The sequence below is a fragment of the Pelodiscus sinensis genome, chromosome 14 (assembly GCF_049634645.1).
Source record: "Pelodiscus sinensis isolate JC-2024 chromosome 14, ASM4963464v1, whole genome shotgun sequence".
Taxonomy (NCBI): domain Eukaryota; kingdom Metazoa; phylum Chordata; order Testudines; family Trionychidae; genus Pelodiscus; species Pelodiscus sinensis.
The window spans coordinates 37,508,322-37,528,675 of record NC_134724.1 but is presented as its reverse complement, the minus strand read 5'-3'; the positions used below and the strand labels follow the sequence as shown (position 1 = coordinate 37,528,675).

Sequence of the window (20,354 nt, the reverse complement as noted above, 5' to 3'; positions counted from 1 at the left end):
GGCCCGCGGGGGAAGCTGACACCACCCTGTGGGTCTCCAAGAGAAGGCCCTCGAGCGAGTGTCACCAGCCAAAGCGCCACCGGAGATAGGGCGGCCTGGGTCCCTCCAGCCCCACGGGCCGCCCCACACTGGCCCAGACAAAGCCCACCGCCCAGGCCACACTGTGCCCCAGTGCAGCCCTCAGCCACGGGGGGCGGGGAGGGGACACGGGGCCGAGGCAGTGAGCGGGCAGCGCGTCCCCAGGGCACGGAGAGCGGCCGCGCGCCCAGCAGGAGGGGACGGCAGGCCAGCAGGCAGCCAGGGGTCTGCCCCTGCCCCCTCGTTCCAGGGCCCAGGAGGCAGCGCCCGGGCGCCCTCCCCCCGCTTACCTTCGCACAGCGCGATGCAGTTGAGATTGCGGCTCTGCAGGAACCGGGACTGGATGCATCGCGTCTGCAACAAGGCAGAGTGTCGGGGTTACCCCCCGCCTGGCCCGGCTCCCTGGGACCAGCCAGCCCCCGGCCAGCCCCTGCGCGCGCCCGAGCGGTGCAGCTCGTAACCCAGCCTGGCCCTCTGCTGCAGTCGGTCTCCAGGACGGGGTGAGGCTTCCCTGTTGTGTCCCCTCTCCCAGCACCCACCACTGGCCACAGGACCCCGGGCTGGACGGACGTTGGTCTGAGCCAGCCTGGCCGCGCTGAGGGGCGTTTGAGAACACTGGAGGTGGGGATGGAGTGGCCTGGCGCCCCGGTGCCCAACTCGCCCACAATCGTACCAGGCCCGACCCCTCCCTGCCCAACACGCGCTGCCCGAATGTCGCGCCACCAGGCGGAGCCGACCCTGGGGCCCTGGAGCTCAGGGTTGGAGCGAAACGCCCACTGGTTCTCTGCCTCTCCCCGGGTCAGGGTGCCCCGGCCAGCAGGCGCGTGGGTTACCCCAGCCTGGCCCAAAAGGGGTCGCAACTGCTGACCGTCACCGGTGTCACACCGGAGTGTGAGCCAGCTGGGCTCGCAGAGGGGCGAGGGGCGTACAGCCGCGGACACGGGGAGCGTGGGCCAGCACCAGCAGTGGGTTGGGCTCGCAGAGGGGCGAGGGGCGTACAGCCACGGACACGGGGAACGTGGACCAGCACCAGCAGTGGGTTGGGCTCGCAGAGGGGCGAGGGGCGTACAGCCACGGACACGGGGAGCGTGGGCCAGCACCGGCAGTGGGTTGGGCTCGCAGAGGGGCGAGGGGCGTACAGCCACGGACACGGGGAGCGTGGGCCAGCGCCGGCAGTGGGTTGGGCTCGCAGAGGGGTGAGGGGTGTACAGCCACGGACACGGGGAGCGTGGGCCAGCGCCGGCAGTGGGTTGGGCTCGCAGAGGGGCGAGGGGCGTACAGCCACGGACACGGGGAGCGTGGGCCAGCGCCGGCAGTGGGTTGGGCTCGCAGAGGGGCGAGGGGTGTACAGCCACGGACACGGGGAGCGTGGGCCAGCGCCGGCAGTGGGTTGGGCTCGCAGAGGGGCGAGGGGTGTACAGCCACGGACACGGGGAGCGTGGGCCAGCGCCGGCAGTGGGTTGGGCTCGCAGAGGGGTGAGGGGTGTACAGCCACGGACACGGGGAGCGTGGGCCAGCGCCGGCAGTGGGTTGGGCTCGCAGAGGGGCGAGGGGCGTACAGCCACGGACACGGGGAGCGTGGGCCAGCGCCGGCAGTGGGTTGGGCTCGCAGAGGGGCGAGGGGTGTACAGCCACGGACACGGGGAGCGCCACCGTGGAGGAGGGACCCGAATGGCCACCAGCGGCCATGGAAGCAGCGCTGGGCCAATGCCAAGCGGGTACGTCACTTACTGAAAGACAAATGGAGCCCGCAGCCCGCCCACTGCTCTAACCACTGGGCAGCACTCCCTGCGCAGACGGGAGTGGCGGAGGTGGTGCAAGCCGCGCTGGGCCAGACGCACCCTGCGGCTGGCGGGAGGGCAGCCGGGCGAGCCGAGGCTGTGCGGGCAGGGGCCCAGCTGGCAATCCCGCCGGTTACCTGGGGGATGGTGTTCATTCGGTTGTATCTCTGCACGAGCTCGTCCTTCGAGGGCATCCTGTGCTGTCCTTTCCCCATCCCTGCGGGAGAGCCAAGGGAGAGCCGCATGGGGACAGCTGCCCGCCTCGCTCCACGTCCTGGGTGCCCCCTGGGGCGCAGCGGCTGCTGGAGGCGGAGGGCTGGGGTGCAGATCAGGGGAGCCCTGGCAAGCCCTGACCCATGCCAGCATTCCCAGGGAGAACATTAGAGGGGCGGGCACCTGCCAGGGGAACTGCCACGCCTGGGTCCCACGGGCTGAGCGGGCGCCTGGGTCCCACAGCCGAGACGCGCCCCCCCCAGCACGGCCCACGGCCCCGCCCAGAGCCACAGGCATTCGGCGGCGCGGGGGCTGGTCGCGAGGAAAAGCTTCCTACCCATCGGGTGGTGAAACACCGGAGCAGAGTGCCCAGGGGCTGTGGAGTCTCCATCCCTGGAGATCTGAAGAGCAGGGTGGCTGGACACCTGCCAGGGATGGGTTAAACATGCTGGGCCTTGTGGGGGCAGGGACTGGACCCGCTGCCGCTGCAGGTCCCTCCAGGCCTAGTAGTGTGGGAGTCTGTGGACTGGCTCATCTCCCGAGGCCTCGTCCGCCCTCGCCCACTAGGATCTGCAGCTTTCCCCACAGCAGGCCCCCCCAACACGGCCCGGTCACTGCCCCCCTCCCGCGAGCCCCAGCCCGGCTCCCCTAGGCTCGGGGGGACCCCGAGAGCGTCACCTGCTGTGACAGCCACTGGGCACGCCAGCCATTCATCACCGGGCTGGGCTGCTCTCCACAGCACTGCGCCAGCCCGGCAAGACACCAGGGCCCCCAGCACAGGGCCAGCCTCCCCCGGCCCCTGGCGAACGTGGGGCCACGCTGACTGGCCCGGTCCAGCTAGCCAGGGCACCCGCACGGCCGGCCGACTGCTACCAGGCTCGGCTCAGGGAAGGTGGCGCCGAGCGCTCGGGGAAGTCAGCCCTGGCCACGGCCCACAGGCCCCGGCTCAAGAAGAGACACTGTCCGATTTCCGGTCCCCGGGGAGGAAGCAGCCTGAGGGGAGGGCCCCAGGCCTTCCACCCAAGCCAAGCAAAGCTTCAGCCACATGGGGGGCAGGGGGGGGCAGCCAGGAAGCCACCTGCCCTGGCAGCCTCAGTGGGCGCAGCGCGACGAACACGCCCTGGGACATGGGCTGCTTTTCGCTGGCCAATTTCTGCACCAACTCAACAAGTGGCGTGTGCCAGGGCTCCGGCGGGGCACGGGGGTGTGACGTAGTGGGGGGTAACCTGCTAACTCTCTGGCTGCTGTCTGGAGCACCACCGAGCAGACAAGCGATGAGTCACTATGCAAAGAGGGTATCCCAACTGGTTTGGCCAGCTGACCCCCATGGAGAGGAACAAAGGAAGGTGGATGCTGCCCTGGCTGGGGGGCGGGGCTGGGAGAGAGTGAGTTAGTTCCTGGCTGGAAAGCAGGGGAGAAGGAACTGGGGAGGGGGCTGGGATTCCCCTGTCTCACGGGGGGCACTGAGGCCTCTTAGCCCCAGTTCCTGTAACCAGATTCCATCTGTGCTGCGCTGTATCCTGGAGGAGCAATAAACTCCCTCAAGTCTACTGGCTGGTGGAGTCTGTTTGTGCCATTTCGGGGTGCAGGAGACGGGGAAACCCCAACGCACCGTCACAGGGGGCTCCTCGCTGCACCACGGGGCCCCCCCAATGCTGCTGCGGGGCCATCGCAGCCGGCGCGCAGGCGTTCGCTCACTGCAGGGGCCTGGTCCGAGGACGGGGGGGCTGATCGCAGCCTCCGGCTCCCGGCAGGGGGTCCCAGGAGGCTGGTCTCAGGGGGGGCGCTGGCAGATGGAGGCGCACTGCTCTCTCGGTGCAGGGGGACGGGGATGCGAACGGCTAGTGGACTAGTGCCCCCCCCTCAGAAAGAGGCAGCGGGAGGGGGGTGGGTGCTTGGACGCGGCAGCGCAGCACAGGAATCCCCGCCGCGCTGTCGCCGTTGAAGGGAGCGACAGCCTGGGGCGGAGGCGCCCTAGCGACTAATCGAACAGTCGATGCCCATTGCATTCGATTGGCCAATGAACCGGTTTGACATGCCTAGCGGGGGAGGGCTCGGCTGGATATTAGGAAAAAACTTTCCCGAGGCGGGTGGGGCAGCACTGGGACGGGTTCCCGAGGGAGGGGGTGGAGTCTCCATCCCTGGAGGTGCGTAAGTCCCGGCTGGACCAAGCCCTGGCTGGGATGCTGGAGTTGGGGCTGGTCCTGCTCTGGGCAGGGGGCTGGACCCGGTGCCTCCTGGGGTGTCTGGAGGGGTCCAACACTGGCAGTTCAGGGCCATGGAAGGGGGGAGAACAAGGACACCCAGGCTGTGACAGCAGGTACCCGCATCACCAGGGCCTTCCCCCAGCAAAGAGCCATGGCCCCGTCCGACGGCCGGTAGCTGCGGGTATGTCCCGGGCGCGGTGCCGGGAGGGGAGAATGAGGGTGCCATGCGGTGTGTGGGGCCCACCAGCACAGACACACACGTAGACACACACACAGACAGGCACACACGTAGACATGCACACACAGACACACACGTAGACACACACACAGACAGGCACACACGTAGACATGCACACACAGACACACACGTAGACACACACAGACAGGCACACACATAGACATGCACACACAGACACACACGTAGACACACACAGACAGGCACACACGTAGACGCACACACAGACAGGCACACACGTAGACATGCACACACAGACACACACGTAGACATGCACGCACAGACACACACACACGTAGACACACACACAGACAGGCACACACGTAGACATGCACACAGAGACACACACGTAGACATGCACACACAGACACACACGTAGACACACACACAGACAGGCACACACGTAGACATGCACACAGAGACACACACGTAGACATGCACACACAGACACACACGTAGACACACACACAGACAGGCACACACGTAGACATGCACACACAGACACACACGTAGACACACACACAGACAGGCACACACGTAGACATGCACACAGAGACACACACGTAGACATGCACACACAGACACACACGTAGACACACACACAGACAGGCACACACGTAGACATGCACACACAGACACACACGTAGACACACACACAGACAGGCACACACGTAGACATGCACACACAGACACACACGTAGACATGCACACACAGACACACACACAAACACACGCACACCGAGCACCAAGCAGCGCAGCTCCAAGAAGGCAGGCATGAGGAAGGGGGCTCCCAGGAGGCTGCTGGTTACACTGCCCCATGCTGTGCCCAGCCCCTGGCTGGAGCGGTGCTCGGGAAGCCCCTGAGCAGGAGTCCAGGGGGCGGAGGAGCGGGCCGGGCGCACTCTGGCTGGAAGCGGCCCATGGCGGTTGCAGCCCACGCCCAGCAGCGCCCACAGGGCAGGCCGCCCCTGCTCAGAACCGTGCCCGGCAGCCGCGTCCTGCCCCGCTCCCAGGGCTTCGGGCAGGCCGGCTGCGTGAGCTTCTCCGGCCCAGCGGCGGGGACCCGGAGCTCTCCCGGGCCACGGATGCAGGGGAAGGGGAGAGCTCTTACCTGAGTATCCAAAGGAAATACTGGAGATGGGGCTCAGGTAGATGCCTTTGCCATAGGCTGCTCCATGCAGCTTGCAGGAAAACACCAGCGTGAGCGACACGGGCAGAGGGAGGGAGCACAGACCGGGGCCAGGGCACAGACGGGCTGGACTGCAGGCCCCTGCCCTACCTGTCCGTCTGGCCATCCGCCCGCCCCCGGCACCTGTCCACCTGCCCTTCCGCCCGCCCCCGACACCTGTCAGTCTGCCCATCTGCCCGCCCCCATCACCTGTCAGTCTGCCCATCCGCCCGCCCCCGGCACTTGTCAATCTGCCCATCCCCCCGCCCCATCACCTGTCAGTCTGCCCATCCGCCCGCCCCCAGCACTCGTCAATCTGCCCATCCGCCCGCCCCCGGCACCTGTCGGTCTGGCCATCTGCCCGCACCTGGCACCTGTCAGTCTGCCCATCCGCCCGCCCCCGGCACTTGTCAATCTGCCCATCCGCCCGCCCCCATCACCTGTCAGTCTGCCCATCCGCCCGCCCCCGGCACTTGTCAATCTGCCCATCCCCCCGCCCCCATCACCTGTCAGTCTGCCCATCCGCCCGCCCCCATCACCTGTCAGTCTGCCCATCCGCCCGCCCCCAGCACTCGTCAATCTGCCCATCCGCCCGCCCCCGGCACCTGTCGGTCTGGCCATCTGCCCGCCCCCATCACCTGTCAGTCTGGCCATCTGCCCGCACCTGGCACCTGTCGGTCTGCCCATCCACCCGCACCTGGCACCTGTCGGTCTGCCCATCTGCCTGCCCCCGGCACCTGTCGATCTGCCCATCCGCCCGCCCCCAGCACCTGTCGGTCTGGCCATCTGCCCGCCCCCGGCACCTGTCGGTCTGGCCATCTGCCCGCCCCCGGCACCTGTCGGTCTGCCCATCCGCCCGCCCCCGGCACCTGTCCGTCTGGCCATCCGCCCGCCCCCGTCACCTGTCAGTCTGCCCATCCGCCCGCCCCCCGTCATCTGTCAGTCTGCCCATCCGCCTGCCCCCGGCACCTGTCGGTCTGGCCATCCACCCAGCCCCGTCACCTGTCAGTCTGCCCATCCGCCCGCCCCCCGTCATCTGTCAGTCTGCCCATGCGCCCGCCCCCGGCACCTGTCGGTCTGGCCATCCGCCCACCCCCGGCACCTGTTGGTCTGCCCATCCGCCTGCCCCCGGCACTTGTCAGTCTGCCCATCCGCCCGCCCCCGGCACCTGTCGGTCTGGCCATCTGCCCGCCCCCATCACCTGTCAGTCTGGCCATCTGCCCGCACCTGGCACCTGTCGGTCTGCCCATCCACCCGCACCTGGCACCTGTCGGTCTGCCCATCTGCCTGCCCCCGGCACCTGTCGGTCTGCCCATCCGCCCGCCCCCGGCACCTGTCGGTCTGGCCATCTGCCCGCCCCCGGCACCTGTCGGTCTGCCCATCTGCCCGCCCCCGGCACCTGTCGGTCTGGCCATCCGCCCGCCCCCGTCACCTGTCAGTCTGCCCATCCGCCCGCCCCCCGTCATCTGTCAGTCTGCCCATCCGCCCGCCCCCGGCACCTGTCGGTCTGGCCATCCACCCGCCCCCGTCACCTGTCGGTCTGCCCATCCGCCCGCCCCCCGTCATCTGTCAGTCTGCCCATCCGCCCGCCCCCGGCACCTGTCGGTCTGGCCATCCGCCCACCCCCGGCACCTGTTGGTCTGCCCATCCGCCTGCCCCCGGCACTTGTCAGTCTGCCCATCCACCTGCACCCGGCACCTGTCGGTCTGCCCATCCGCCCGCCCCCAGCACCTGTGAGTCCGCTAATCCGCCCCAGGCAGCAGCCCCTCCCATGCCTGTCAGTGTGTATGACGTAGTGGGGGGTACCTTGCTGGTTGCTATGCTGGGCAGTGGGTTGTGAGTGACCTTCACTGGCTGCTGGCTGCAGCACGGCCCAGCAGGGCAGGGGATGAGTCATTATGCAAGGGGGCTTCCGAACCTGTCTGACCAGTCATCTCCCAGGGAGCGGAACAATGGGAAGAAGGGGAGTGGAGCCCTAGCTCGGGGCAGGGCTGGAAGAGTGAGTTAGTTTCTGTCTGGGAGCATTAAGGAGACAGCCTAGGGAAAGGGGCTGGAATTTAGGGGCCCAGTCTCCCCCATCTCAAGGGGGGCTGAGGCATCCTAGGCCTGCCCTGGAACCAGATTCCATCTGTGCTGTACTGTATCCTGGAGAAGCAATAAACTCCCTCTAGTCTACTGGCTGGTGGAGTCTGTCCGTGCCATTACAGGGGTGCAGGAGACGGGAAAACCCCAACGCGCCGTCAGTGTGTCCATCCACTCCACGCTCCAGGCCCCTCCTCCGCGCCTCCTGAGTCTGTCCATCTGCCCCATTCTGCAGGTCCCTCCCCTGCCTGCTACTCCTGCAGCTGGGATGGGAGCTCCCCCACCTGGGCACTGACCCTAGGAGCTGCCTGGGGAGGAGAGAGCTTCTGGAATCCACATTGAGAGAGAGAGAGAGAGAGAGAGAGAGAGCTCCTCTCCTGGGCCCCACAACAGTCCCTGCCCCCCCAGCTCTGCTGGTGCCCCTCACTCCCGCCCCGCAGCCCCTGCCCCCCAGCCCTGCCGGTGCTGCTCACTCCCGCCCCGCAGCCCCTGCCCCCCAGCCCTGCCATTGCCTCTCACTCCTGCCCCACAGCCCCTGCCCCCCCAGCCCTGCCATTGCCTCTCACTCCTGCCCTGCAGCCCCTGCCCCCCAGCCCTGCCGGTGCCGCTCACTCCTGCCCCGCAGCCCCTGCCCCCCCAGCCCTGCCATTGCCTCTCACTCCTGCCCTGCAGCCCCTGCCCCCCAGCCCTGCCGGTGCCGCTCACTCCTGCCCTGCAGCCCCTGCCCCCCAGCCCTGCCGGTGCCCCTCACTCCTGCCCTGCAGCCCCTGCCCCCCAGCCCTGCCGGTGCCCCTCACTCCTGCCCCACAGCCCCTGCCCCCCCAGCTCTGGGCTCCTACCAGATTTGCTGGACTGGAGCTGTGGGCGGGGCGGGGGGGGGGGCTATGTCTGTCCATTCACTTCACACTCCAGGCTCCTCCCATCTGTCCGTGTGCTCCATGCTGCAAATCCTTCCCCCGCCTGCGGTCTGTCTGTCCCGCTCCCCGCCTGTCCAACCGCTTTTCTGTCTGTCTGTCCCGCTCACGGGGGGCGGAGCCAACAGAGCCGGCACGGCTGGGAGTCGGGGGCCGGGAGCTGAGCGGCAGCGAGAAGGGGAGAGGGCCCAGCCTGGGCACCAGACCCTCCCCAGAGGCCTGAGCGCGGACGCCCCAGGCGCCCCAGGCCTGTTCCCCCAGACACTGCCTGGTGAGGGAGCCTGCAGCCTGGCCTGGAGGGGCGGGGGCGGGCCGGGTCGGCGTGCGGGGGGGGGGGGGGGGGCGGGCCGGGTCGGCGTGGGGGGGGTGGCGGGCCGGGCCAGCGTGCGGGGGGGGGGGGGGCGGGCCATTACCTGCAGCTTGGTGTAGGAGGCGTTGACCAGCCCGTTGCGCAGGATGGAGTGCCAGTTCTCGATGTGAGACCCGCTGTGAGAGCAAGGCAGCCAGGCGTCAGGCGCCCCGGCTGCAGCCACGGCGCCGGGTACGGCCCTGCCGGCTGGGATACCGCCGCCTGGGGCAGGGCGGCCAGCCCGACACCCCTGCCCTTGTATGCCCTGGGGCCTCTCCTCCGCCCCTTCGGCAGCCTGGGGGGAGACAGGGCAGCCCTTCCCAAGGGGCGCCCCACTCGCGCCCCCCGGCTCCCTCCCGGCTCGGCGGTGCCCCAGAATGCCCTGCGGCACCTGGACACACGGCCCGGCCCCACACTTCGGAGCCTTCTCCTGCTTCTCTGGCCTTTGCGGCAGGCCGGGAGGCTCCGTTCCAGCGACAGGAGCCAGGACCTGGCAGCCACCAGCGCCCTCTCCACCGCCAGCCCCTCGCAGCCCTGCCCACGGCCCCCCCCACCCACCCACCCTCCCGGGGCACTCGGGCACTCGCCCGCCAGGGCCTGGCTACGGAGCAGGGACAGGCAGGAGCCTCCCGCCATGCTGCAGCCAAGGGCACCGCGGGGCAGGGCGGGGCCGCACTCACTGGAAAGCGAAGGTGCTCCCGTAGAGCTTCTTGGCCGTGCGGAACCGGGCTTCCTTGGCCGGCGGGCTGCTCAGCAGGAGGAACTGGTGTGAGGTGTGCATGAATTTCAGCTGCTACCAAGGGAAACAGAGCCGCAGGGGGGCGAGCAGGAGGCAGAGAGAAGAGAGAGATCATGCAGGGAAGCCCGTTCCCGCGCCCAGCCCCAGCCCACCCCACCACCTCCGGGGCCAGGGCAGGCCTGCGCCCGGCTGGCTCCATCAGGCACAGCACGGGTGGAGCCGTGCACCTCCCTGCCCTGCAGCAGGGCCTGGGGCCGGTCCCGCTGGCTAGGAGCCTGGGAGCAGTACCAGCGTCCCGGCCCATGTGCGGGCAGGGCTTGAGGGGACCAGGGGCTCTCGCTCTGCCCATTTGGTGCCGGAGTCAGGCTCCTGGGACAGCTGAGCCCAGGCCGAGCAGGGGCACTGCTGGCCGAGGGAGGCTTGGGGGAGGAAGGTCGGGGCTGGGCTGGGCTGGGCGGTTACGGGCTGAGCTTGCAGAGGGACGGGCATGTGGGGCTGCCCATTGCTGGTTACCGAGGAAGGCAAAGCACGGGGGGAGGGACGGGTACGTAGAGACACGTCCCCCGGGCCCTCATGTGCCCTCTGCCCACATGCACCGGGCGCTCTGCATCCTGCCAGGCCTCTCTGAGCCCCCCCAGAGCCAGCCCGCGGCCGGCCGGGCTGTGCTGGAAATGGGCATGCCAGGGAGGCTGGCCACTGGCGCATGGTGCCGGCTGCCCCTGGGCACACGAGGGGGGGGGGCTGGCCACTGGCGCATGGTGCCAGCTGCCCCTGGGCACGCAGGGGGGCTGGCCACTGATGCATGGCGCCGGCTGGCCTTGGGCACATGGGGGAGAGTGGGGGGGCTGGCCACTGATGCGTGGCGCCGGCTGCCCCTGGGCACACAGGAGGGTGTGGGGGGGCTGGCCACTGACGCATGGCGCCGGCTGCCCGGGTATGCGGGGGACGTGGCCGCGGTGCCTGAGCCGAAGGAAGGAGATCGTACCCTGAACGGGGAGCGGCCACGTACCCTGCTGAGAGGCAGCTTGACGATGTGGGACCTGTTGCTGGAGATGATCCTGGGGGGAGAGGCGGCCGTTAGACTCGCCGCTGGCCTACGCCACCTTCCCTCCGGCCCCACGCAGAACCGGGCTCTCGGGCTGCAGCCCAGGGACCCCCACGCCCTCCAGGCTGCAGGCTGGGCCGGCTCTGCTGGCTGGAGGCAGCTCCACCCGCTGCCCCCCTGCCCGTCCCAGAGACGAGCATGGCACGGCCGCTCTGTCCCGCTGCTCCCATTGGCTGCCACTGCTGGCCAATCGGAGCCGTGGGAGGTGGAGCCTGCACCCGAGGCACGGAGCCACCTGTTCCCCTCCCCAAGGGAGCTGCCCCAGGTAAGCGCCCACAGCCCAGCCCCCTGCCCCAGCCCCCTGCCGTCCCCCTCCTGTACCCTGAGCCCCTCCCGCACCCAAACCCTGCCCCCCCAACACCCTGCCCTAGCCCCCTGCCATCCCCCTCCTGTACCCTGAGCCCCTCCCACACCCAAACCCTGCACCCCCCAAGCTCCTCCCCCTGCCATCCCCATCCCCCTCCTGTACCCTGAGCCCCTCCCACACCCAGACCCTGCACCCCTCAAGCCCCTGCCCCTGCCCCAGCTGTCACGTTACTGAATTTGAGGGAAGCAGCCAGATCACTGCTGCACCCATAGGAGGGGGTGTTGGCCCCCAAAATGGTATAAAAGGGGGCCATGTGGGGTGTTCAATAGAAGCTTGCTGTCTGCTGAGCCTATGTACGCTAGTCATGTGATTGTATAATGTCTGTGTGTGTAGTTAGGAATCTGTAATCTGTGTGGATACTGAATATTTCCCTGCATGTGGTTGAGCACTGGGCAGGGCCCAGCCTATGGACATGTTAATCAGCGAGGCCCTGTGGGACAATGGCACTCAATGGGCCAAGGTCACACCTAAAGCATGAGAGCGGACACCTAAGGGCTGCCAGCAGGGAGCACAGGGATAGGCCGCTGGCCCGGTGACCTGCTGTAGCCAAGAAGAGACCAGGAAGGAGGTATAAAGAGGCCATGTGGCTGACTCCATCTTGGTTCTCAGCTGAGCACTTCATCCCAGAGGCAGCACTGCAGGGATCAAAGGGCCGGAAAGACCTGTGAACCCATCCTGATGCGCAACAAGGACTCTTAAGCCAGCAGCTGTAACATCTCTGCTAGAGCCTGCATCGAGGACTGGGAGATTCGATGCATCTAATGTACTGTCCTTTAACAACCTCACTCTCATGCTTTTCTTTCTTGTGGCAATAAACCTTTAGTTGTTAGATGCTAAAGGATCGGCCCAGCGTGATTTGTGGGTAAGGTCCAGAGGGTAAATTGACCAGGGATCTGTGGCTGGTTTCTTGGAACCGGACAGAACTTGTTCGGGGTAGGTGGGATTGGGTGCTAGGACCCCCCACCGGTGTATAGGCCCGGGGCCATCCGGGGCACGGATATTGCTGGGGTGTCGGAGGGGTTTTGCTCGGGAGGCTTCAGGCAGGCAGCTGAAGCGCTCTGTGGGACTGGTGTGTGGCCTGTTTGGAAGGTCTCCAGTCTGGGGGCTGTAAGGAGCCCCGGATTCGAGCAATTCGCCCTGAGTGGACGCCCTGAGCTGTGCCCAGACCCGGCCCGGTCCGTCACAACAGCCCCCTGCCATCCCCCATCCCCCTCCTGTACCCTGAGCCCCTCCCACACCCAAACACCCGCCCATGCGCTGTGCTCACACCCAGCCCGCTCCTCCCTGGGCCCCCGCCCTGCAGCGCACGAGCACTCACCACTGCAGCAGGGGGTGCGCCAGCGGATCCAGCTTGTCCATCTGCTTCTTGATTTCCAGGTAGGAGCCCTGCGAAGGGCAGGCAACGCTCGCGCCAGGGCTCTGCCAGCAATGGGGGCGCGGCCTCGCCACCACCTCACCACACAGCCCAAGCCAAAGGGCACCAGGGTCTCCGCCCCGCAGGCGCGGAGGGGCCGAGGGGAGGCCAGCTGGCTCGCCAGCGGAGCCTCTGGTAGGGGGCTGGCTCCTGGGCGGGGATGCTGGCTTGGGGCTCTACTCCCCGCCCTGCCCCGACCTTAAGAACATCGGAGTGGCTAGACGGGGTCACAGCAAAGGCCCATCCAGCCCAGCATCCTGTCGGCCGGCAGGAAATCTAGTGACCCCTCCTCTGTCACCCATTCCCAGCCCCTGACAAGCAGAGGCCAGGGACACCCTCCCTGCCCATCCTGGCTAATAGCCACTGATGGACCTAACCTCTGTGGATTTATCTAGCTCCTTGCTGAACCCTGTTATACTCTTGGCCTTCGCAGCATCCTCCGGCAAGGAGTTCCACAGGTTGACGGTGCATTGGGAATCTCAGTTAGGCGCTCTACTGCTGCGGGCATACAGTAATACTGACCTCCCTCTGCAGGGAGGGGACACAAGCCGCAGCCCCTTATGAGTGGCAGGAGGGGCCGAGGGAAGCAGAGAAGGGTCTGACTTTGGACGCCCGGGTGCCGTACCTGGGTCATTTCCCGGATGGACATCACGCTGTCCAGGGCCTTCTGCAGCCGCTCATAGTTCTTCTTCTGCGGCGGGCGGGCGGGAGGGAGAGAGAAGGCCCTGAGGCACAGTGCACATGTCCCCCCCCGGCCTGCCCTGCCCCCAGCCTTTGCCCGCCAGGGGTCCAAGCTCCCTGGGGAGCCCCGGGCCTCACGGCTGCCTCAGTGCAAGCAACAAGGACCCTGCAGCGAGCAGTAGGCGGCGCAGACGCCAGCCCTGCCCCTCGCCCAGTCACACGGGGCGGGGGGCCGGCTTTGGGGCCCGTGCTGCAGCGTCTGTGGCTGCAGCAGGCAGGCAGTATCAGCGCTGGGGGGCATCAGGGAGTCCCTGGGCCTGTCCAGATCCGCTCTGGCGATTCCACTGGGGAGGTAGGAGAACGGCTGTCGCCCAGCTGGGACACGCCTCCTCCAGCGCCCGGGCACTGGGGGAATGGCTGGGTACGAACGGCCTGGGCCCGCCTAGACTGCCCGCAAACGGAGGCCCTGCCGGGCCAGCCTGGCTCCAGCCGAGCACCGGGCGCCTTCCCCACCCGGCAGCAGCAGGGACTGGCCCCCACACAGGTCAGAGAGGCAGAGCGCGGCCCCGGGCCCGGCGCTTACCTTGGGGTTAAAGGCGAGTGTTTTGGGGTCGCTGGGGTCCACCACAGAGGGGTACGGCTCGAAGATGATGCTCTTGCGGGGGGACTCCAGGGCAGCCCGGCACATGGCCACCAGCAGGTCCACCACCTGGGCCAGGGGAGCGCGACTGAGGGGAGGGCAGGGGGGGAGCTCCCCTGCCCCCAGCCCCTGCCAGGCTCGTCTCTGAGGGGCTGCTCCCACGTGGGTCCCCGGGGGCTGTCATGTTATTGGATTGTGAGGGGAGCAGCCGGGTCACTGCTGCACCCGGGGGGGGGGGTGTTCGCCCCAAAAGTGGTACAAAGGGGGCCATGTGGGGGGTCAAACAAAAGCTCAATGTCTTCTGGTTCTGTATCTGCTCTTCATAGATCTGTATAATGTCTGGGGGTGGAGTTAGGGGTCTGTACTCGGTATGGACACTGGAAGTCTCTCTGTATATACTTGAGTAATGGGCTAGGAATGTTTGCCCATGGACATGCTAATGAGCAAAGCTCCAGGGAACAATGGATCTCTGGAGGCGAAAGACACACCTGGCCACTGGCCATGTGACTCCCTCCAGCTTGGAAGAAGCCAGGAGGGGGGATAAGTAGGCCATGTGGCCGACTCCATGTGGTCTTCAGATCTGCTCCTGACCCAGATGCGGCCTCGCAGGGAATCACGAGCCGGGAAGAACTGTGGACCCATCCTGGCATAGGATGTGCACCAAGGACTTTTAAGCCAGCAGCTGTAACATCTCTGCTAGAGCCTGCATCGAGAACTGGGAGATTCAATGCATGTAATGTAGGATTCTTTAGAAACCTCACTCTCATGCTTTTCTCTCTTGTGGGTAAGGTCCAGAAGGTAAATTGACCAGGGATCTGTGGCTGGTTTCTTGGAACCGGACAGGACTTGTTCGGGGTAGGTGGGATTGGGTGCTAGGACCCCCCCACCTGGGTATGAGGCCCAGGGTTGTTTGGGGCACAGATATTGCTGGGATGTTGGAGGGGTTTTGCCCGTGAGGCTTTAGGCAGGCAGCTGAAGCGCTCTGTGGGACTGGTGTGTGGCCTGTTTGGAAGGTCTCCAGTCTGGGGTTGTAGGGAGCCCCAGATTCGAGCAATTCACCCTGAGCGGACGCCCTCAGCGGTGCCCAGACCTGGCCCGTCACAGGGGCGAGATCAGGGCCTGGAGTGAGACCCCCCCCGCCTACAGTGCAGGGCTGCCAGAGCCGACAGCTGCCTGGAAGTGGGGCCCTGGTTGGGGGGGAGGGGTGTGCTCTGTGTCAGGCTGGGCTGGGGGGCAGGCGCTCTGAGGGATTCCCACCTGCCCCGGCCCTGCCGCTCCTTCCTACCTGCCCTGCCCCCACCCGGCCCCTGCGCGGCGCTGGTACCTCCGCTCCCGTGGCCACCTCCTCGGCCGCGCCGGACATCACCCCCAGGGTGTAGAAGGAGAAGACGCACAGCTCCCGTGTGCACACCGCCGGCTGCAGGGAGACGAGAGCGACGCTGGGGGGCAGAGGGAGCCAGGGCCCAGCCTCCCTCCCGCTGGCCCTGGCCCCCCACCCAGGGGCTCACAACTGAGACGGGCTGGCTGGCACCTCCCTGCTCCAACACTGGCCACCCGGAGCTCCCAGAGCTCGGACACACTCCAGCATTAGCGCTCCCCCACCGTCCTCCCTTCCGGAAGGTGGGGAAACTGAGGCCTCGTGCTCAAGCATGCCACCTAGCTCTGGGGGCTCCGCTGCTGCGTCCTCGGGCGGGGACACCTGCGCCCTGATTTCCAGAGGGGGTGCATGGAGCTAGGGACTGGCCCGGGGCATGCAGCCTGTTCGCGCCTCTGTGGCCTCTTCAGCTGGAGGGCCCGTGGTGTGGGGTTAACGCTGCCCTGCTGCGCCCCCTCCCCCCCGCACAGACCAGCACTATCCAGGCGGCTGCTGCACCCCAGAGGAGAGGGATGGCCCCCCTGGTGACAACACTACGGGATGCTGGGGAGGGAGCCTTGCCCCACAGGATCCCAGCATTGGGGGGCTGCCCTGGGCACTGCTGGGCTGGCCAGGGGAGGCAAATGGGGCAGCCACCCATGCTAGCCCCTGGGATCAGACCCGTCCCCGCCCTGGCACACGCAGTCCTGGCCAAGGGAGGGCAGCTGAGCCACAGGACCCCCCCTCGGTGTCCCGCCCCCCTCCACCCCACGCCCCTCCTGGCTGCACGGGGGCCAGGGCCCAGGCCGGCCAGCGCATACCTTGAGCATGGAGCCGTTCTGGAAGACGTGCTGCTCGTCGCACACCACACAGTACTCGTTCAGCGTGGGGATCCGCTGCTCCGCGTACTTCATCATCTGCGGGGGGGGGGGGGGGGGCGCGCTGAGCCGGGGCTGCCTGCACCCGCCCAGCAAAGCCCCCCCTGCACTGAGCCATGGGCTGCCCCGCACCCGCCCAGCAAAGCCCCCCCTGCACTGAGCCATGGGTTGCCCCGCACCCGCCCAGCAAAGCCCCCCCTGCACTGAGCCATGGGTTGCCCCGCACCCGCCCAGCAAAGCCCCCCCTGCACTGAGCCATGGGCTGCCCTGCACCCGCCCAGCAAAGCCCCCCCTGCACTGAGCCATGGGCTGCCCCGCACCCGCCCAGCAAAGCCCCCCCTGCACTGAGCCATGGGCTGCCCCGCACCCGCCCAGCAAAGCCCCCATCCCCTCCGCACTGAGCCATGGGCTGCCCCGCACCCGCCCAGCAAAGCCCCCCCCCCACACTGAGCCATGGGCTGCCCCGCACCCGCCCAGCAAAGCCCCCCCTGCACTGAGCCATGGGCTGCCCCGCACTGCCCAGCAAAGCCCCCCCCCCACACTGAGCCATGGGCTGCCCCGCACTGCCCAGCAAAGCCCCCCCCGCACTGAGCCATGGGCTGCCCTGCACCCGCCCAGCAAAGCCCCTCCCACACTGAGCCATGGGCTGCCCCGCACCCGCCCAGCAAAACCCCCATCCCGCCCGCACTGAGCCCTGCACCCGCCCAGCAAAGCCCCCCCCGCCACCCACCCAGCAAAGCCCCTCCCCCCCCTGAGCCGGAGGGTGGGCATCTGCTCAACAAGGCTTCCCGCCCTGGGGCAAACGGGAGGTCAGGGCCTCTCCGCACTGCCCTCCCCCTGCTCTCCCCCTGCTGCTGCCCTGGGCCCTGGCTGCCCCCGCGTCACAGACACGCCGGGAGGCCGCAGACAGACACGCAGGGGCCCCTGTCCCCAGGGAGAGCAGCCTGCAGCTGCTGCTGGGCGGACGGTGCCCGTGGGCCAGGAACGCCCGGGCGAGGAGGACCGCAGCCTGGCAAAGCCGGGGCAGCCCTGGGCTAGCCCATGACACCCCTGGCAGGGGATTCAGCCACCAGAAAAGGCCCCTCCCCCGCCCAGTTTGCCCTCGCCCACCACGCCAGCCTGAGCCTGTCTGGCCGGGTGCTCGGCTGAGTTTGGGGGGGCGCAGAAAACGGGGCTCCAGGCTTTCCTGCCGAGCGAAGGGCCGTGAGCGGAGGCCACCCCGAGGGCTCCCGCTAGCTAAGCCTGAGCCGGCAGACTGCCCGGCGCGGGGCCAGGCTGAGGGGCAAGCCAGCTGAGAGCCCAGGCCGGGCGGCGGGATGGGCGCGGTGGTCGGTGCCCGGGGTTTACCTGGACGAGAAACCCGTACTCCAGCGTGGGGATGTTCTTGCAATGGCCGCCGACCTGCAGCGGGCACACAAACCCGAGCCAGCCCGTTACGCCTCCCTCGCCCTGGGGCACTGCCCCTCCCGGGGGAGCGGCCCCGAGGGCCCCGCGCTCCCCTGCCTGCGGCCACCTGCACCTCGTGCCACGTGGCTGAGGACTTGGCCCTGCCCCTCCCACCCAGGGCAGAGCAGGGGTGGTGCAGCGCCTGTGTTGAGGGCGGGACGGCCACGCTGCAGGGGCCCGTCGTGTCTCTGCCGCAGAGCTCCCAGGCCGATGGCGCCCCAGGCCCTGGCAGCGGAGGGCTCCCAGCTCCCAGGTGGCTCAGGCTGGCAAGTGCTAGCGCCTGCTACCAGGGCAGAGCTGCCCCATCCGGGAGAGCTGGCGCTGGGGGAGCGGGGCGTCTGCCCTAAGCGGTGGGGGCATCCGGCCAAAGGGGGTCGGCCTTATCCCCGCCGGAGCCGCCCGGCTGGTGGGATGGCGCAGGAGCTGGCCTTGCCTGCCTGGGCATTAGCAGGGCAGCACACGGGGGGTCACTGTGAGCAACCCCCCCGGGAGCCAAGGGAGGGGGACGCCGAGGAAACCCACCAGGATGTTGAATGGGGCGACACCTGCCTGGGTGCTGGGGGGGTAGCCGAACACCTCCACCTTGGGGTTCTTCATGGTGCAGGAGATGGAGCGGTTCATGAGGCGATTGACACGCAGCTCGGGCACCCCCAGCTTGCCCTTCAGCATGGAGTCCTGGATGATGGGGAAGCTGGGAGACCTGGGGAGACGGAGGGAGCGCTAACAGCGCCAGCCCTGCCCCAGCCCGCGCCCGCCTCGGGGCCAAGCTGCAGCGCAGAGCGTGGCCCTGACTCCAGTTCAGCCTGTGCCCACGGACGGGCTCGTGGGCTGGCGAGGCAGCGCGTGGGGCAGGTGTGGGCATGGGGCAGGGGCACTGGAGGGACGAGCTGCCCCCAGCTCTGCCGGGGAACCAAGGGCGCAGCCCTGGGAGGAAGGTCAGGGGAGCCGTGCCGGGACAGCCCCGGGGAGCCGCAGGAGCCGTACTTGGGGATGGGAGAGAAGATGCTGAGGCCCGCCCGGAATTTCTTGATGGTGCCGCTCGACTTGAACCAGCTGTGCCGCTTCTCCTGCTGGGTCTTCAGGAAATCGTTGCTGAGGTGTTTCCATTGCTGGGATGTGAACATGCCCAGGATCCTGGGGGAAGAGCCGGCGGTGACGCCCAGGCCGCGGGGGCAGCCCACCGGCCCCCGACCCCAGGAAGGGTGCAAATGCCGCGGGTGCGACAGGGCCAGTAGCTTCCCCTTGGATCACTGCCAAAGCCACAGGGATGGGTCTGTCCTTCGCCACCGCGCCCGGCTCAGGAGAGGGAGCTTGTGGCGCGGGGGGGGGGGGGGCTGTCTGCTCTGGGACCCGGGGTCCCCTGCGCAGGGAGGGGAGATTCTCACTGACTCCCCAAATGTGGATTAGCCCCGACACCAGGCTCAGCCCCCAGGGAGAGACAAAGGGGGGAAGAGGGAGACCAGCACCTGGCGGGGGGCAGGGCCGGGGCGGGAGGCAGTGGCTGTCTGGGGAGCATGGAGAGAGGAGGCGAAGCTGGGCCAAGGGGCGATGAACCCCCACCCTAGGGCAGAGGCGTCCTGGCTCCGGCCCCTGTAGCCACATCACACGTGCTGGGCTGTACCCTGAAGGAACAATCAACCCCTCTCGATTCCACGCTGCTCTTGCTGCTGCGGGGCTGCAGGATTTGGGGGAACCCCGACTGCGCCATCGCAGGGCTGGCGGGGGGAACCAGGCCTGGGCGAGGCATGAACAGCCCCTCCTGGGTCTCCCCGGCCCCCCACAGCCCAGCAGCAGAGGGCACCGCAGGCCAGGCCCTGGGCCAGGCGGGACGGGAGGGGGCGCCGCCTGAGCCCGGGCTCTCACTGGCCATTCCTCCAGCCAGGGCCACGGGGCGCGGGGACAAGGGGCGACAGGCGCGCACCAGCCCCTGCGCCCGGTGGCTTGGGGGGGATTAGGACTCGCTGTTTTCCAGGCTGGGGGGAGCACTGGGAGGGGTTCCCTAGGGAGGGGCTGGAATCGCCCTCCCCGGAAGTGTTGAGGTCCCTCCTGACACGGCCCTGGCTGGGATGCTGGAGTTGGGGCGGGTCCTGCTCGGGGCAGGGGGCTGGACCCAATGCCTCCTGGGGTCTCTGCAGCCCTGGGATTGGAGGGTTCTCTGACCCCCCGACTGTATGTGCTGGCGCCGAGCGCACGGGCCTTACTTTTTCAGCTGAAGACCCAATCCGAACCCCTCCTTATTGGACGGCTGGAAGACCTCGATCGATGGTTCTGCAAGGAGATCGGAGTCAGCCGACGTCCGCACCGCGCGCCCCTCCTCCCGGCTTCCCCTTCACCGACACGGCAGCTGTGTGACCGCCACGCCCACTGGCAGAACGGGCCACACCCAAACAGCCCCTCACCCTGCTCCAGGCACCTGGCCCAGGGCTGCCCACGAGCACCTGTGGCACCCAGCTCGTCCGGAGCGCTCCTGCAGCCAGGGCAGGCGAAGGCGGCCAGGGCAGGCGAAGGCAGCCAGGGCAGGCGAAGGCAGCCCTCTCCGCAATCTGAAACACCCTCCGCTCCGGAGCCCCAGCGCCCTCGCCCCCGGGAGCCGAGCGCTAGCCTGGCCGGACCCCCCGTGCTGCTGCAGATGGGGTGCGGGAAGCCCACGTGCTCCCTCTCTGACCCAGCCAAGACAGCACCCCGGAGGGCGCTGCTCCACCC

At 68.1% G+C, this 20,354-nt stretch overlaps 1 protein-coding gene across 18 annotated transcripts in view; it reads right to left on the bottom strand.

Moving 5' to 3' along the window:
- PARP6 (poly(ADP-ribose) polymerase family member 6) overlaps window positions 1-20,354 on the bottom strand; it is a 35,156-nt gene that overhangs the window by 2,547 nt on the left and 12,255 nt on the right. The window contains exons 7-21 of one of the 18 annotated variants that reach the window (XM_075897537.1): window positions 19,853-19,919; window positions 18,636-18,785; window positions 18,174-18,351; window positions 17,553-17,606; window positions 16,149-16,244; window positions 15,298-15,390; window positions 13,917-14,042; window positions 13,278-13,343; window positions 12,557-12,624; window positions 10,752-10,824; window positions 9,708-9,820; window positions 9,092-9,164; window positions 5,626-5,695; window positions 1,997-2,076; window positions 369-432 (exon numbers count right to left, since the gene is read on the bottom strand). In XM_075897537.1, coding sequence (XP_075753652.1) covers window positions 369-432; window positions 1,997-2,076; window positions 5,626-5,695; window positions 9,092-9,164; window positions 9,708-9,820; window positions 10,752-10,824; window positions 12,557-12,624; window positions 13,278-13,343; window positions 13,917-14,042; window positions 15,298-15,390; window positions 16,149-16,244; window positions 17,553-17,606; window positions 18,174-18,351; window positions 18,636-18,785; window positions 19,853-19,919 — 1,371 coding nt within the window. Of the gene's footprint in view, window positions 1-368; window positions 433-1,996; window positions 5,696-7,210; window positions 8,091-8,500; window positions 8,839-9,091; window positions 9,165-9,707; window positions 9,821-10,751; window positions 10,825-12,556; window positions 12,625-13,277; window positions 13,344-13,916; window positions 14,043-15,297; window positions 15,391-16,148; window positions 16,245-17,552; window positions 17,607-18,173; window positions 18,352-18,635; window positions 18,786-19,852; window positions 19,920-20,354 lie in introns of those variants that run through there. The other 17 variants (XM_075897538.1, XM_075897539.1, XM_075897540.1 and 14 more) reach the window with 17 other exon arrangements.